Here is a 14,877-nt window from a genome sequence, read left to right as displayed (position 1 = left end):
GCTCACAGGATTGCTTCGGTCGTGTCCAACTCGTTCCAATCCTGTAGACTGTGGCCTGCTAGGCTTCTCTGTCAGGGGGGTTCTCCAGGCAAGAATACTGGGGCGCACTGGCCAGTACTGGTTGCCATACCCTTCTAGAACACTATTATTTTCTGCTGCTGTGGCTGCCAACACCCCTGAGTACTTGGTGTGGCCAGAACCCCTGCAACCCAAGCAGCTGCACCACCTCCACACCTGGCCCTCACAGGGGCAAACCCAAGCCCTCCAGGGCAGCCTCAGAAGCAACCCCCAGTGGACAACCCACATGCAGAGGTGGAAATAAAACCACAATTGAAACCCAGGGGCAGTGTGGCTAAGGAAGAAGACCCAAAACCTTCCCGCCAGCTGCACAAGCTGCAGATTACATCCACACAATCAACTAGGCAGACTTTGTGTCTATGGAATATATAAAACGCTACTGAGAGCTTCCACAAAATAAAACGCACTAGTTCTGATAGCTGTGGACATTGGAGGCAAGAACACACAGGAGTAGGACCAGACTAGAATCTGAGCTGCCCCCACAGCAGGTCCAGAGATCAGCACAGTGTTGGAGGGCATCCTAGGGAGGTGAGGGGGACTGTGACCCCCAGCGAGGGGAAGGACTCTGACAGCAGTGACTCGAGACAAACATTTATTATTCCTACGTTTGTACGTGTTCTATAGATTCTTTTGGATTTTTCTTTTCCTTTTTCTTCCCCCTCTGCTGTAGTTGTCGATTTTCTTGGCACTATGAAATCTAATTAACCTTTTGAGCTTTTTTTTTTTTCCCTCAGTCACATTTTTTTTTTAATTGTAGTTATAACACTCTGCCTCTATGTTGGGCTTTTATAGCTCTGTGGAGTTTTCCTTTTTTTTTTTTTCTTTCTTTCTCTTTTTTTAAGTTTTAAACCTCTTATTATTTTTTCTATATTTATTCCTTTGTTTGCTTTTCCTACTATTCTTTTCTGCTTGCAGTTAACCTTTAATGTATATAAATCTTCTTTATCTACCTCTGTTTAACTTTGCACATCTGTTCTTTCTTTCTTTTCTTTCTTTCCTTTCCTCTTAACATATTTGTTAGTTTTATTTTCATGGTTTTATTCCCCACTTGACACCTTGCTTTAGTTTTGTTTTCCATTTTGTGCTTTAGTTAGTTTTATTCTTAACTGGTAGATATAATTTTTGATTTCTCTGTTCGATGCATCAATCTACTGTACTTTATTTTTGTTGGACTGTTTTGACTTTGCTTATGGGTGTATATGTATATGCATATATTCCATTATTTTAATTACTATTTGCCTGATTTTGTAACTGCCATTTGTCTGAGGTTCATCTTTAGTTTCTCATTTTGGGGTATTTGTTTTAATCTCATTTAATGCCATAACAAACCACTTGTGGAATCTTCGATCCTGACCAGAGATCAAGCCCTGAGCCTTTGGAGTGGGAGCACTGACTCCAAGACCCTAGACTACCAGAGAACTAACCCTAGGGAGTATCAAATAGTGAGAACTCACACTAAGGAAACCACGTGAATACAAGACCTGGCATCACCCAACCACCAGTAGCACCCTGTGCAGGATGCCTCGCCTAAACAACAAACAAAACAAAAATACAAACCCAGTCATCAGCAGACAGGATTACCACCTCACTCAGCCTTGCCCATCAGAGGGAAAACAGACAAACAAAAAAAACTCAGCACAAATCTCACCCTATAGGAAGCTTACCTAAACCACTGGACCAATCTTAGGATGGCAGAAACCAAAAGAAAGTAAGAATTCAACCTAGAAGCCTAGGTAAAGGAGACCTCAAACACAATAAGTTAAAAAAATATATACATATATATATATAAAATGAAAAGGCAGAGAAATATTACACAAATGAAGGAACAAACTAGAAACACAGAAGTCCAAATAAATGAAGAGGAAATAGGCAAACTACCTGAAAAAAAATTCAGAATCATGGCAATAAAGATGATCAAAAACGTTGAAAACAAAATGGAAAATATACAAGAATCAACAAAGACCTAGAAGAATTAAAGAATAAACATACAAAGACAAACAACACAATTACTGAAATTAAAAATACTCTGGAAGGAATTAATAGCAGAATATCTGAAGCAGAAAAAGGAATCAGTGAGCTGGAAATAAAATGGTGGAAATAACTTCTGAAGAGCAGAATAAAGTAAAAAGAATGAAAACAACTGAGGATAGTCACAGAGACCTCTGGGACAATTACAGGGGTGCCAGAAGAAGAGGGGAAAAAAAAGGGTATGAGAAAATTTTTGAAGAGATTATAGTTGAAAATTTCCCCAACATGGAAAAAAATAGTCAATCATGTCCAAGAGCTGCAAAGGCTCCCATACAAGATAAGTCCAAGGAGAACACACCAAGGCACATACTAACCAAACTAACAAAGACTAAACACAAAGAAAGAATACTAAAAGCAGAAGGGAAAAGCAACAAGCAACCTATAAGGGAAACTCCATACGTATAACAGCTGATCTTTCAGCAGAAACGCTGCAGGCCAGAAGGGAATGGCAGGATATATTTAAAGTCCTGAAAGGGAAAAATCTACAACTAAGATTACTATACCTGTCAAGGATCTCATTTGAAATTGATGGAGAAATCAAAAGCTTGCCAGACAAACAAACGTTAAGAGAATTCAGTACCACCAAACCAGCTTTAAAACAAATGTTAAAGGGACTTATATAGCCAAGAAATACAAGAGAAGGAAAAAGATCAATTAAGAAAATGGCAATAGGAACATATATATCAATAATGACTTTAAATTTAAATGGATTAAATGCTCCAACCAAAAGACACAGACTGGTTGAATGCATACAAAAAAAAAAAAAAAAAAAGATCCATATACATGCTGTCTACAAGAAACCCACTTCAGACCTAAAGACACATATAGACTGAAAGTGAGAGGATGGAAAAATATATTCCAAGCAAATGGGAAGCAAAAGAAAGCTGGAGTAGCAATCCTCATATCAGACAAAATAGACCTTAAAATAAAGATTACCAGAGATAAGGAAGGACACTACCTAATGGTCCAGGGATCAATCCAAGAGGAAGACATAACAACTGTAAATATCTATGCACCCCACATAGAAGAACCTCAATACATAAGACAAACACTAAGACATAAAGGGAGAAATTGACAGTAACACAAAAATAGTAGGTGACATTAACACCTCACTCACTCTAACGGACAAATCATCAAAACAGAAAATGAATAAGGAAACACAAGTCTTAAATGATACATTAGATGAGATGGCTCTCACTGATATCTTCAGGACATTCCATCCAAATGCAGAAAAATACACCTTCTTCTCAAGTGCACACGGAACATTCTCTGGGATAGACCACATCTTGGGTCACAAATCAAACCTCAGTAAATTTAAGAAAGTTGAAATCATACCAAGCATCTTCTTACCAGAACGCTTTGAGACTAGATATCAATTATAAGAAAAAACTGTGAGAAACACAAACTCATGGAGATTAAACAATATGTTTCTAAATAACCAACAGGTTACTGAAGAAATCAAAAAGGGAAATCAAAAAATTTCTAGAAACAAATGACAAAGAAAACACGATAACTCAAAACCTATGGGATGCAGCAAAAGCAGTTCTAGGAGGGAAGTTTATAGCAATACAATCCTACCTCAAGAAACAAGAGAAAACATTGAATAGACAGCCTAACTTTATGCCTAAAACGACTGGAAGAAGAACAAAAAACCCCAAAATTAGTAGAAGGAAAGAAATCATAAAGATCCGAGCAGAAATAAATGGAAAAGAAATGAAAGAAACAATAGTAAAGATTAATAAAACTAAAAGGTGGTTCTTTGAGAAGATAAACAAAATTGGCAAACCTTTAACCAGAGTCATCAAGAACAAAAGAGAGAAGAATCAAATCAACAAAATTAGAAATGAAAAGGAGAGGTTACAACAGACAATGCAGAAATACAAAGGATTATGAGAGACTACTATGAACAACTATATAGAAATAAAATGGATAACCTGGAAGAAATGGACAGATTCTTAGAAAAATTCAATCTTCCAAGACTGAAACAGGAAGAAATAGAAATTATGAAAAACCTAATTACAAGCACTGAAATTGAAGCTGTGATTAAAAAAATCTCCCAAAAAACAAAAGCCCAGGATTAGATGGCTTCACAGAATTCTATCAAACACTCAGAGAAAAGCTAATGCCTATCCTTCTAAAACTCTTTCAAAAAATTACAGAGGAAGAAACATATCCAAACTCATTCTATGAGGTCACCATCACCCTGATACCAAAACCAGACAAAGACAACACAAGCAAAGAAAACTACAGGCCAATATCACTGTTGAACATAGATGCAAAAATCCTCAACAAAATTTTAGCAAACAGAATTCAGCAACACTTCAAAAAGCTCATACATCATGATCAAGTTGGGTTTATTCCAGGGATGCAAGGATTATTCAACATATGCAAATCAATCAATGTGATACACCATATTAACAAACTGAAAGATAAAAACCATATGATCATCTCAATAGATGCAGAAAAAGCCTTTGACAAAATTCAGCACCCATTTATGATTAACTCTTCAAAAAATGGGCCTAGAAGGAATCTACCTCAACATAATAAAGGCCATAGATGATAAGCCTACAGCAATTATTCTCAATGGTGAAAAACTGAACACATTCCCCCTAAGATCAGGAACAAGACAAGGGTTTCCACTTTTATTATTATTTTATTACCACTATTATTCAACATAGTTCTGGAAGTCCTAGCTACAGCATCAGAGAAGAAAAAGAAATAAAAGGAATCCAGATTGGAAAAGAAGTAAAGCTCTTACTATTTGCAGATGACATGATACTGTACATAGAAAACCCTAAAGATAGTATCAGAAAATTACTAGAGCTAATCAGTGAATTTTAAAAAGTTGTAGGATGCAAAATCAATACACAGAAATCACTTGCATTTCTATATACTAAGAAAGAAATATCAGAAAGATTTTAAGAAAATTAAAGAATCAATCCCATTCACCATTGCAACAAAAAGACATATATAGGAATAAACTTACCTAAAGAGACAAAAGAACTGTACACAGAAAATTATAAAACACTAATGAAAGAAATCTAAGATGACATAAACATATTCCATGTTCCTGGGTAGAAAGAATCAATATTGTGAAAATGACTGTACTACCAAACACAATCTACAGATTCAATGTGACCCCTATCAAATTACCAGTGACATTTTTCACAGAACTAGAAGAAAAAATTTCACAATTCATATGGAAACACAGAAGACCCGGAGTAGCCAAAGCAGTCTTGAGAAAGAAGAATGGAGCTGGAGGAATCAACCTTCCTGACTTCAGATTATACTACAAAGCTACAGTCATCAAGACAGTATGGTGCTGGCACAAAAACAGAAACATAGACCAATGGAACCAGACAGAAAACCCAGGAATAAACCCATGTAACTATGGGTACCTTATATTTGACAAAGGAGGCAAGAGCAGCCTCTTGGGCAAAGACAGCCTCTTCAATAAATGGTGCTGGAAAAACTGAACAGCTACATGTAAAAGAATGAAATTAGAACACTTCCTAATACCATACACAAAGATAAACTCAAAATGGATTAAAGAGCTAAATGTAAGACCAGAAACTATAAAACTCTCAAGAGGAATACACAGGCAGGAATACACTTGCTGACACAAATCAAAGCAAGATCCTCTAAGATCCACCTCCTAGAGTAATGTAAATAAAAACAAAAGTAAACAAGTGGGACCTGATTAAACTTAAAAGCTTTTGCATAACAAAGGAAACTATAAGCAAGGTGAAATGACAACCCTCAAAATGGGAGAAAATCATAGCAAATGAAACAACTGACAAAGGATTAATTTCCAAAATATACAAGCAGCTTATACAACTCAATGACAGAAAAACAAACAACCCAATCACAAAGTGGGGAAAAGACCTAAACAGACATTTCTCCTAAGAAGACATACAGATGGCTAACAAACACATGAAAAGATGCTCAACATCGCTCATTATTAGAGAAATGCAAATCAAAACTACAATGAGATATCATCTCACCCTGGTCAGCATGGCCATCATCAAAAAGTCTACAAACAATAAATGCTGGAGAGGGTGTGGAGAAAAGGGAAAGCTCTTGCACTGTTGGTGGGAATGTAAATTGATACAGCCACTATGGAAGACCATGGTATGGAGATTCCTTAAAAAACTAGGGATAAAACCACCATATGACCCAGCAATCCCACTCCTAGGCATATACCCTGAGGAAACCAAAATTGAAAGACACATGTATCCCATTGTTCATTGCAGCACTATTTCCAACAGCTAGAACATGGAAGCAACCTAGATGTCCATCAACAGATGAATGGGTAAAGAAGTCGTGGTACATATAAGAAACACATTTGAGTCAGCTCTAGTGAGGTGGGTGAACATAGAACCTATTATATAGAGTGAAGTGAGTCAGAAAGAGAAAGATAAATATCGTATTCTAATGCATATATACAGAATCTAGAAAAATGGTACTGAAGAATTTACTTACAGGGCAGCAGTGGAGAAAAAGAGATAGAAAATAGACATAGGGACATGGGGAGAGGGGAGGAGAGGGTGAGATACATGGAAAGAGTAACTTGGAAACTTACATTACCATATATAAAATAGATAGCCAATGGGAATTTGTTGTATGGCTAAGAAATGTGAACAGGGGCTTTGTATTAACCTAGAGGAGTAGGACTGGGAGGGAAGTTCAAAAGGGAGTGGGTATATGTATACTTATGGCTGATTCATGTTGAGGTTTGACAGAAAGCAACAAAATTCTGTAGAGCAATTATCCTTCAATAAAAAAATAAGTTTAAAAAATTATTTATCTTTGTACTTCTATATTTGTACTGTTCAGTCACTAAGTCATGTCCAACACATTGCAATCCCATAGTCTGTAGCACTTCAGGCTTCCCTGTCCTTCACTATCTCCCAGAGTTTGCTCAAAGTCATGTCCATTGAGTTGGTGATGGCAATCCAACCATCTCATCCTCTGTCGTCCCCATCTCCTCCTGCCCTTGACCTTTCCCAGCATCAGGGTCTTTTCCAATGAGTCAGCTCTTCACAACAGGTGGCCAAAGTATTGGAGCTTCAGCTTTAGTCCTCCCAGTGAATATTCAAGGTGATTTCCTTGTGGGAGGGGTGTTATTTCTGTTTATGCAACTAAAAAATAATTACCTGAGTAATTCTATATTAGTTTGCTCAGGCTGCCACAACAAACTCCCACAGACTGGGTGATTTAAACCAAGAAATGTATTTGCTCCCAGTTCTGGGGGCTGGAAGTCCAAGATCAAAGGGTCTACAAAGTTGGTTTCTTCTGAGGCCTCTTCCCTCGGCTTTTAGACAGCCAGCCATCTTTTCACTGGCTCCTCATTTTAACTTCATTACCCCTTTAAAGGCCCTACCTCTAAACACACACGTTGAACTATGGGGATGATGACTTCGACTTCCAAATCTGGGGAAACCGGATGCATCTGGAAACAACCTCCTATGCCCAGATACCAGGTGCAACTCAAGTTCTTAATTCAGACACGTCTGGATTCAGCGGGCCTCCCTGGTGGCTCAGATGATAAAGAATCTGCCTGCAATGTGAGCGTATTCTTGCCTAGAGAAGTCCATGGACAGAGGAGCTTGGTGGGCTACAGTCCATGGGGTCCAAAGAGTTAGACACTGGATTCAAATCAAGGCCAATCACTTCTAGCTCTGTGACCTAGTTAGAGACGTCACTCAAGCAAAACTTCTGCCTCAGCCTCTGTAGAGTGAGTATAATGACTACACCTCATCACTTCCTGGCAATACACGGAAGGTAATCCGTGGAAACACTATCTGGCACACAGGATCCTTTTATTTTCCTGGTTTTTAAGGTATATACCTTTTCATGACCTTTCACTTAGGTTTGCCCAGAGCTGTGCCTTTCTTTTCTTTAGCTGTTACAGGCTTGAAAACCAGATCATTTAACTTGTTAGAATTAGTATAAAGGCTCAGAAGCAAGGCCAAAGCCTTTCCTGCAAAGAAAGAATAGAAACTTCTGTGTGTGGGATGTCAGATCTCTCTTCTGACTGACAGTTTACTTGCTTGTTTCTGGTGGAATTCCTGTCCTTGTCATTTCTTCTCTAGACAAAATATATAGATTCACCACACATTTTAAATAGGGTAATCCCAATGTGAAGTGTAACTTTGTTATCATTAAAAAAAGTGTCACAAATTTGACCAAACCTAGTGACATCCTATATTAATCATTTGTTCTAGAAGCAGCTGTGGGTGGCAATACGTAATTTAAATATAGAAAACCACTTAAAAAACCACAAAGAAACCTGAAGAGCTAAACTGTCTTCTAGAAAGTTTTCTAAAAAGAAGTCAGGCACTTAGAACTCCTCTGACTGAACCGTTTCTTCCAAGCATTATTTTAAGCAGGTATTAGCAAACTTTCGGCAATGGTACCCCACTCCAGTACTCTTGCCTGGAAAATCCCATGGATGGAGGAGCCTGGTGGGCTACAGTCCATGGGGTTGCTAAGAGTCAGACACGACTGAGCGACTTCACTTTCACTTTTCACTTTCATGCATTGGAGAAGGAAATGGCAACCCACTCCAGTGTCCTTGCCTGGAGAATCCCAGGGACGGGGGAACCTGGTGGGGTGCCGTCTATGGGGTCACACAGAGTCGGGCACGACTGAAGCAACTTAGCAGCAGCAGCAAACTTTCTACAAAAGGTTGGACAGTAAATATTTCAGGTCCCGCAGCCCTCTGGTTTCTGTCACAACTACTCAACTCTGCCACTGCAGGTGGAAAACAACTGTAATACAGAAGAAAATGGGTGTGTGCCTGTGCATCTATAATTTGTTTATGGACACTGAGATGTGATTTTCATAGAACTTTAACAGATCAGGAAGTACTTTTTTCCTTTTGACTTTTTAGAAAGCTGTTTGAAAATGTAAAAACCATCCTTAGGAGACACAAAAATAGGTGATGGGTCAGACTTGGCCCAGAAGTCACAGTTTACCCATCCTATGGATGTGCGAGTTGGACTGTGAAGAAGGCTGAGCGCCGAAGAATTGATGCTTTTGAACTGTGGTGTTGGAGGAGACTCTTGAGAGTCCCTTCGACTGCAAGGAGATCCATCCAGTCCATTCTGAAGGAGATCAGCCCTGGGAGTTCTTTGGAAGGAATGATGCTAAAGCTGAAACTCCAGTACTTTGTCCACCTCATGCGAAGAGTTGACTCATTGGAAAAGACTCTGATGCTGGGAGGGATTGGGGGCAGGAGGAAAAGGGGACGACGAAGGATGAGATGGCTGGATGGCATCACCAATTCGATGGACATGAGTTTGAGTGAACTCTGGGAGTTGGTGATGGACAGGGAAGCCTGGCATGCTGAGATTCATGGGGTCGTAAAGAGTCAGACATGACTGAGCAACTGAACTGAACTGAACTGATTCTATTCTAAAAGCTCAATTAAGTATTTGCTGTTAGTGATAACATATTTCTCCTTCTGAAAATAATTTGAAGACTAAGGATCCGTCAGGTATCTCCTATTACCTTTTCCATCTTTCTCTTTTTGAAAAATACCAATGCTACCACCCTGGCTAAAACAAAGGCCCCTGTAAAACAAGGTAAATTAAGTTCCTTTTCTGAGTTCTTTAAATACAAGTTTCAAAACATCTCTTCGTAAACACTGGTAAGGCAGCATGCTACCAATGGCAGAAAGGGGGACTCAGCAATCTGTGAGCCCCATGCTCAGAAAGCAGCAAAGGTCGTAAACTGCATTTCCATCATCCACCATCATGATAGACCCCTGTTTAGGGGAATGAATAAAGAAACAAATGTGGGACTTCCCTGGTGGTCCAGTGGGTAAGAAGTTGCCTTGCAATGCAGGAGACTGGGGTTTGATCCCTGTCAAAGAACTAAGATTCCACATGAGGAGCAACTAAACCCAAATACTGCACTACTGAGCCCACACGCCACAACCGGAGAGTCCATGGGTAGCAGGGAAAGATCCTGCATGATGAAAAGAAGATCCCATGTGCTGCTAAGACCTGATACATCCAAATAAATAAATAAACAAATAAAATTTGTAGAAAAAGAAGCAAATCATAGTAACTGACATGACAAACTCTTCTTAAGAATGAATGAGATCAATCATCATTTTATCTGGCTACTAAAGACAACTTTAATAAAAGTGACTTCTTACTCTCCAAGCATCACCTCAAAGGTGCGTGCACCTCAACACGTGCATGCACACACTCAGTCGTGTTCAACTCTTTGCGATCCCATGGACTATAGCCCGCCAGGCTCCTCTGACCATGGAACTTCCCAGGCAAGAATACTGGAGTGGGTTGCCATTTCCTATTCCTGGGGATCTTCTTGACCCAAGGATGGAACCTCTGTCTGTTGCATCTCCTGCATTGGCAGGCGGATTTTTTAACACTGTACCACCTGGGAAGTTCTAAGTGGGAAATAGCTGAGTCTAAAATAACCTCTGAGAAATGGAATTTTTCCTGCCATAACAATAAAGAAGGACATCATCAGCCACTGCAGCCAGCATGGAGCGTGAGCTGGTGAGGAAACTCAGGATGGGAGTACAGGGTACTGGCCTGAGATAGATGAGGCACATATCAAAGTCATGATTTCCATGAGCCCAGACTCTTGCATCTTCCCATACCTAGACAAGCACTAAATTCTTTAACCTGAGATATCTGGTTTTCCTTTAATTCATAGCATTAATCTTTTGATGTTCAAGGCCCTTGGTTGCAAAACTTCTATATAACCTGGCTCCCCGTCTTGCCTCCTCAGAGCAGTTCTCTCACAGTCGCTTGAGATGCTGTCTCCTGGGCTTGAAGTCCTAAAAATTCCCACCAAGTGAAACATAACTCTCAACTTTTAGATTGTGAATATTTCTTAAGTCCACATCTCCTTCCCTTTGAAAAAGTGAAACTGTACTTTTTCCATCCTCATGATTTCTATGTGGACATTGTTATATCTTTTTTTTTTTTTTAATCAAAAAGTAAAGAGATGTTAAATGATTTTCTGGAAATTGTTCAGAGTCTTTGGCAGAGAAGAGAATGAAAAGAACATGACTGAATTATCAACTCAAGGCTTCTTCCAAACAGACCATGAAGACTTTACCCACTTCTTCCCATAAATGGAAGCTTGTGCTTTCTGGGATGAGAAGGTTCTGCCATAAAATGTTCATGTTCCGTATTATGACGATAACTACCAAGAACCACATTTTTGTAACAGGAATTGTTATCATTCTGGCCAGGCCAAGAGCTGACCACACTGATTGATTGGGCAATGATAATCTCTGTGAGTTGCCATCTACTATGGTGGAAGAGTTAAAAAAAAAAAAAAATTACAGCATGTCTAGGGGATGGACAAATCATTAAGAATCTGCCTTCCAACGCAGCAGATGCAGGTTCAATCCCTGGTTAGGGAACTAAGATCCCACATGGCATGAGGCAACCAACCCCAAGTGCCTTAAAAAAGACTTAGCACAGCAAAAATAAAAAATAAATTAAAAAAAAAATCTACCTGAAGAAAAGCATAAACCACAATTCCAATTGATTTGAGTTGCCTGGTACTTTTCTGGAAAACACTTTGCTGGTAAGGAAGTATAATGTATTGACTAAAAATCACCTGATCCTCTGCTACAAAACCAGTAAAAACATGGAACATCAAACACGGCAGAAGATGAGTCAGTACAAAACCAGCGGATGGGTCAATACAAGCCAAGAGAAGAGTATCTTTGATTCAGAATACAATTCTACATTTTAATAGAATTCTATTTGAATCAATAATTTCTATTTTATCAATAACAAGAATTCATTGCTTTGCTAATTTTACAAACCAAGAGGCAATCCTTTTTCATCTAGTTTATCCTTAAGTGCTCCTTGCACTGATTTCCTAAATGAACTCTTGTTTTGCCTGAATACACACTTTCTTAGGAACTACAATGCAATTTGAATACCAATAATAAGACATCTTTCCCCATCTTTTTTTTTTTAACAAGAACTGTGGATTTTTGTAATTGCAAAAAGGGACAGAAGGGAATCTGGGGAATAATTGTCTGTTCAAGATGTAAACTAATATATTTGACATTTAACTACGTGCCTGTGATGTTGAGATTGTACATGGGCTGTGTCAGAGATGGAAGTGTGCTGCCCAGGAGCAGCAAACCTGTCCTTTTCCTCATAACACTGTCCTTACTCTGTTACTTAGAAAGTACTAAAAGTTATCATCATTCTCCATAATATTTACCCAACATCGTGACCCAGTTGTAGATCTTCTGCAGCTCTGTGAAACCACTTGCTTTTGCACAAAAAAAAAACAATTCCCAATTTAGCACATACTCCAAGGAAAGGCACCCTGAGTTCTGGGGAACAGAGCGAGGAAAGACAAAGAAAGCAGAACTGGTCGAGGAGGGGAGGGGAAAAAAAAAGCTCAAGAGGAGTGTTGGAAAAGTTAAAAAGTAAAATAACAGGTCTGTCTTAAGGCTACTTTTAAAAAGTGTCTCAATACAAACTAGAATTCTACTTCTTTTTATTGCAGGGCAAATTCAAGTCAGTATAGTAATTCACCCCACACTTCTGAATCACTGTTTCACAGGATACCTGGATGGCTTACCACTATTCATTACCAAATAACTACCAGAACAATCAACTGGGTTTAGCCCTAGGGGATTATAAAGAAATAAACCGCGAGAGGCAGAGAGGGGGTGGGGAGAAGGAAGAGTCCGAGAAACGGAAAGATGATTCACCTGTAAAGGTGGGGGTGGGGTACCCCACGTCCCCGGCAGGGAAATCACAAGGCTTAGGTTCCAGGACGTCGCTGGCAACTAGGAAGCCGGTGACCTTGTGGAAGCCAAGACGGACTGTTCAAAGAACTGATCTGCGCTGGATGCTCGAGACCACTTTCCGGGGTCCAAATTCCAATGGATAACAACCCCCCTTAGGTGTCTGTGCCCCACTTAGCCATGGCTGGGACAACTCAGCCTTCTCCACCCAACGTGGCACAGTTACGACGCTCTTAGGCGTAGGGACGGCCTTAGCCCGCCCCCAGGACACCCACCATTCGCGAATGTGCTGCCAGGTGAGCCATGCGAACCAAGTGGTGCTTGGAAGTTGAAGGGTGGCCTCGGACACGAAAAGTTGGAAAAACCAAAAACTGCTGAATCAGGGTGCCCCCATTTTGCCTGCTCACAGGCTATCGGATGCTCCTTTCCCTCACCCCTCCTCCCGCTCCGAAAAGAAATCGGATCCGCCTTTGCGCTCAAAGGTCACCTGCGAAGAGCAGAATGATGTCACTCGGCTTACCCTGAAAGGGCCCCCACGTAGGAAAGAGCCGAAACACCACCGTATCATGAAAAGACAGGCTCCCTCAGGAAAGTGACCCTTCAGCGCGTTAAAGGTTCGGCAGCCTTCCCCAGCCGAGACGCGGGCGGGAGGAAGGTGAGCGCCCACGGAGCACCCGAGTTTCCATCAGCCCCGGCCTCACCGCGCGGCCGCCAGGACTGCACGACTCCAAGAGGGCAGTTCGAGGTAGAGTGTCGCGAACCAAAGAAGGCAGCCCAGGGAGGGGACCCCTGCTGCTGCCCAGGCTGAAGGTTTAGGGACCACGATCCAAGAGCTCCGGGAGGCCAACCCCAAGTTCTAAGGCCACCTCGCCGGCTTCCGGCGCCGCGGAGCCGGTCCCCCGCGAGCAGCGCCGGAGGGGCACAGGGACAGAGGGCGGAAAGGGGCGGGCGGATCGAAGGGCCGATCGGGAGTCGGGGGCGCGGGGCGGGCCTCCTACCTGTGGTGGAGAGCACGGTGCTGGCGAAGAAGAGCGCGGAGGTGAAGTCCCAGTTCCAGTTCCCCGAGGCGTTGCTGAGCACCGACACGCCGTAGTTGCTGGCCTCCAGCACCCGGCCCAGGAACTGCTCGAGCTGCGGCTCCGACAGGCACTCGTGCTCCTCCAGGAAGCGCCGCTTCAGCTTGCGCAGCTCCTGGCGCAGCAGGTCCTCATAGGGCAGCTCTACCGACGAGAAGACCACCGCGCCGAAGACCAGGTACAGCAGGTAGCCAAGCACCAGGAAGCCGAAGCACCAGGCCGAGCGGTGCCGCTCCACCAGGCGCACGCACGAGCTGCCGGCCAGGGACTGCAGCATCTTCCCCGCCGCCCTGCCGCAAGGCCCGCGCTGCACACCGGACCGCCGCTCGCCGGATGCCCGCCGCCCCCTCGGGCCCGCCCCGCTGCCCGCGCGCGCGCTCCTCCCGCAGCGCCTGCTGCCCGCGATTGGCTTGCCGCTCTGGAGAGCTTTTCCTCCCTTCTTTTCCTGTTTCCTTGCAAACAGAAAGGGCCCAGATGATGTGGCGCTGACGTGGTGACGGGCTCAGGTAACCAGAGAGTCGCCCCAAACCGCCGGGCAAACTTGGAGGCTGAGCTGGGGGCTGCGCGCGCTGCCTGGCAGCGTCCGCCCTGGGCTCCGCCCCCCGGGCCTCTAGGAGCCCCGCCCTTTCTCGCCCCGCCCCCGGGCTCCTCCAGCTACCCGCCGGGGTTCACCCACCCGGCGCACCAGAGTGCACGCGGCGGGGTGGGAGGAACGAAGGGAGGGAGTGTGTGTGGTGTACATTTATAGGCTCTGCGCTGGAGGTCAGTGTGGGTGTCGGTGTGTGTGTGGGTGCGTGTACACCTCTGGGCTGTGCGCTGTGGACCCAAGCCCCTGGTTCCCAGCTACACAGTTTCCCACCTATTTCTTCTTAATCAAAGCCACAGTTACAACAAAGCAAGTGCTGGGATGGATACTTTCCATCTTCT

General features: G+C 42.4%; 1 protein-coding gene across 1 annotated transcript in view; it reads right to left on the bottom strand.

Annotated features, from left to right (window-relative positions):
• The window catches only part of KCNK1 (potassium two pore domain channel subfamily K member 1), a 69,099-nt gene extending 54,612 nt beyond the window's left edge, over positions 1 to 14,487 (bottom strand). The window contains exon 1 of the mRNA XM_055588427.1: positions 13,873 to 14,487. Coding sequence (XP_055444402.1) covers positions 13,873 to 14,227 — 355 coding nt within the window. The 5' untranslated portion in view covers positions 14,228 to 14,487. The remainder of the gene's footprint in view (positions 1 to 13,872) is intronic.
• Between the last annotated feature and the right edge of the window lie 390 nt (positions 14,488 to 14,877).

The sequence above is a fragment of the Bubalus kerabau genome, chromosome 1 (assembly GCF_029407905.1).
Source record: "Bubalus kerabau isolate K-KA32 ecotype Philippines breed swamp buffalo chromosome 1, PCC_UOA_SB_1v2, whole genome shotgun sequence".
Lineage (NCBI taxonomy): Eukaryota > Metazoa > Chordata > Mammalia > Artiodactyla > Bovidae > Bubalus > Bubalus kerabau.
Note: the sequence above shows the minus strand (reverse complement) of the source record. Positions and strands in the feature narration are given on the sequence as shown.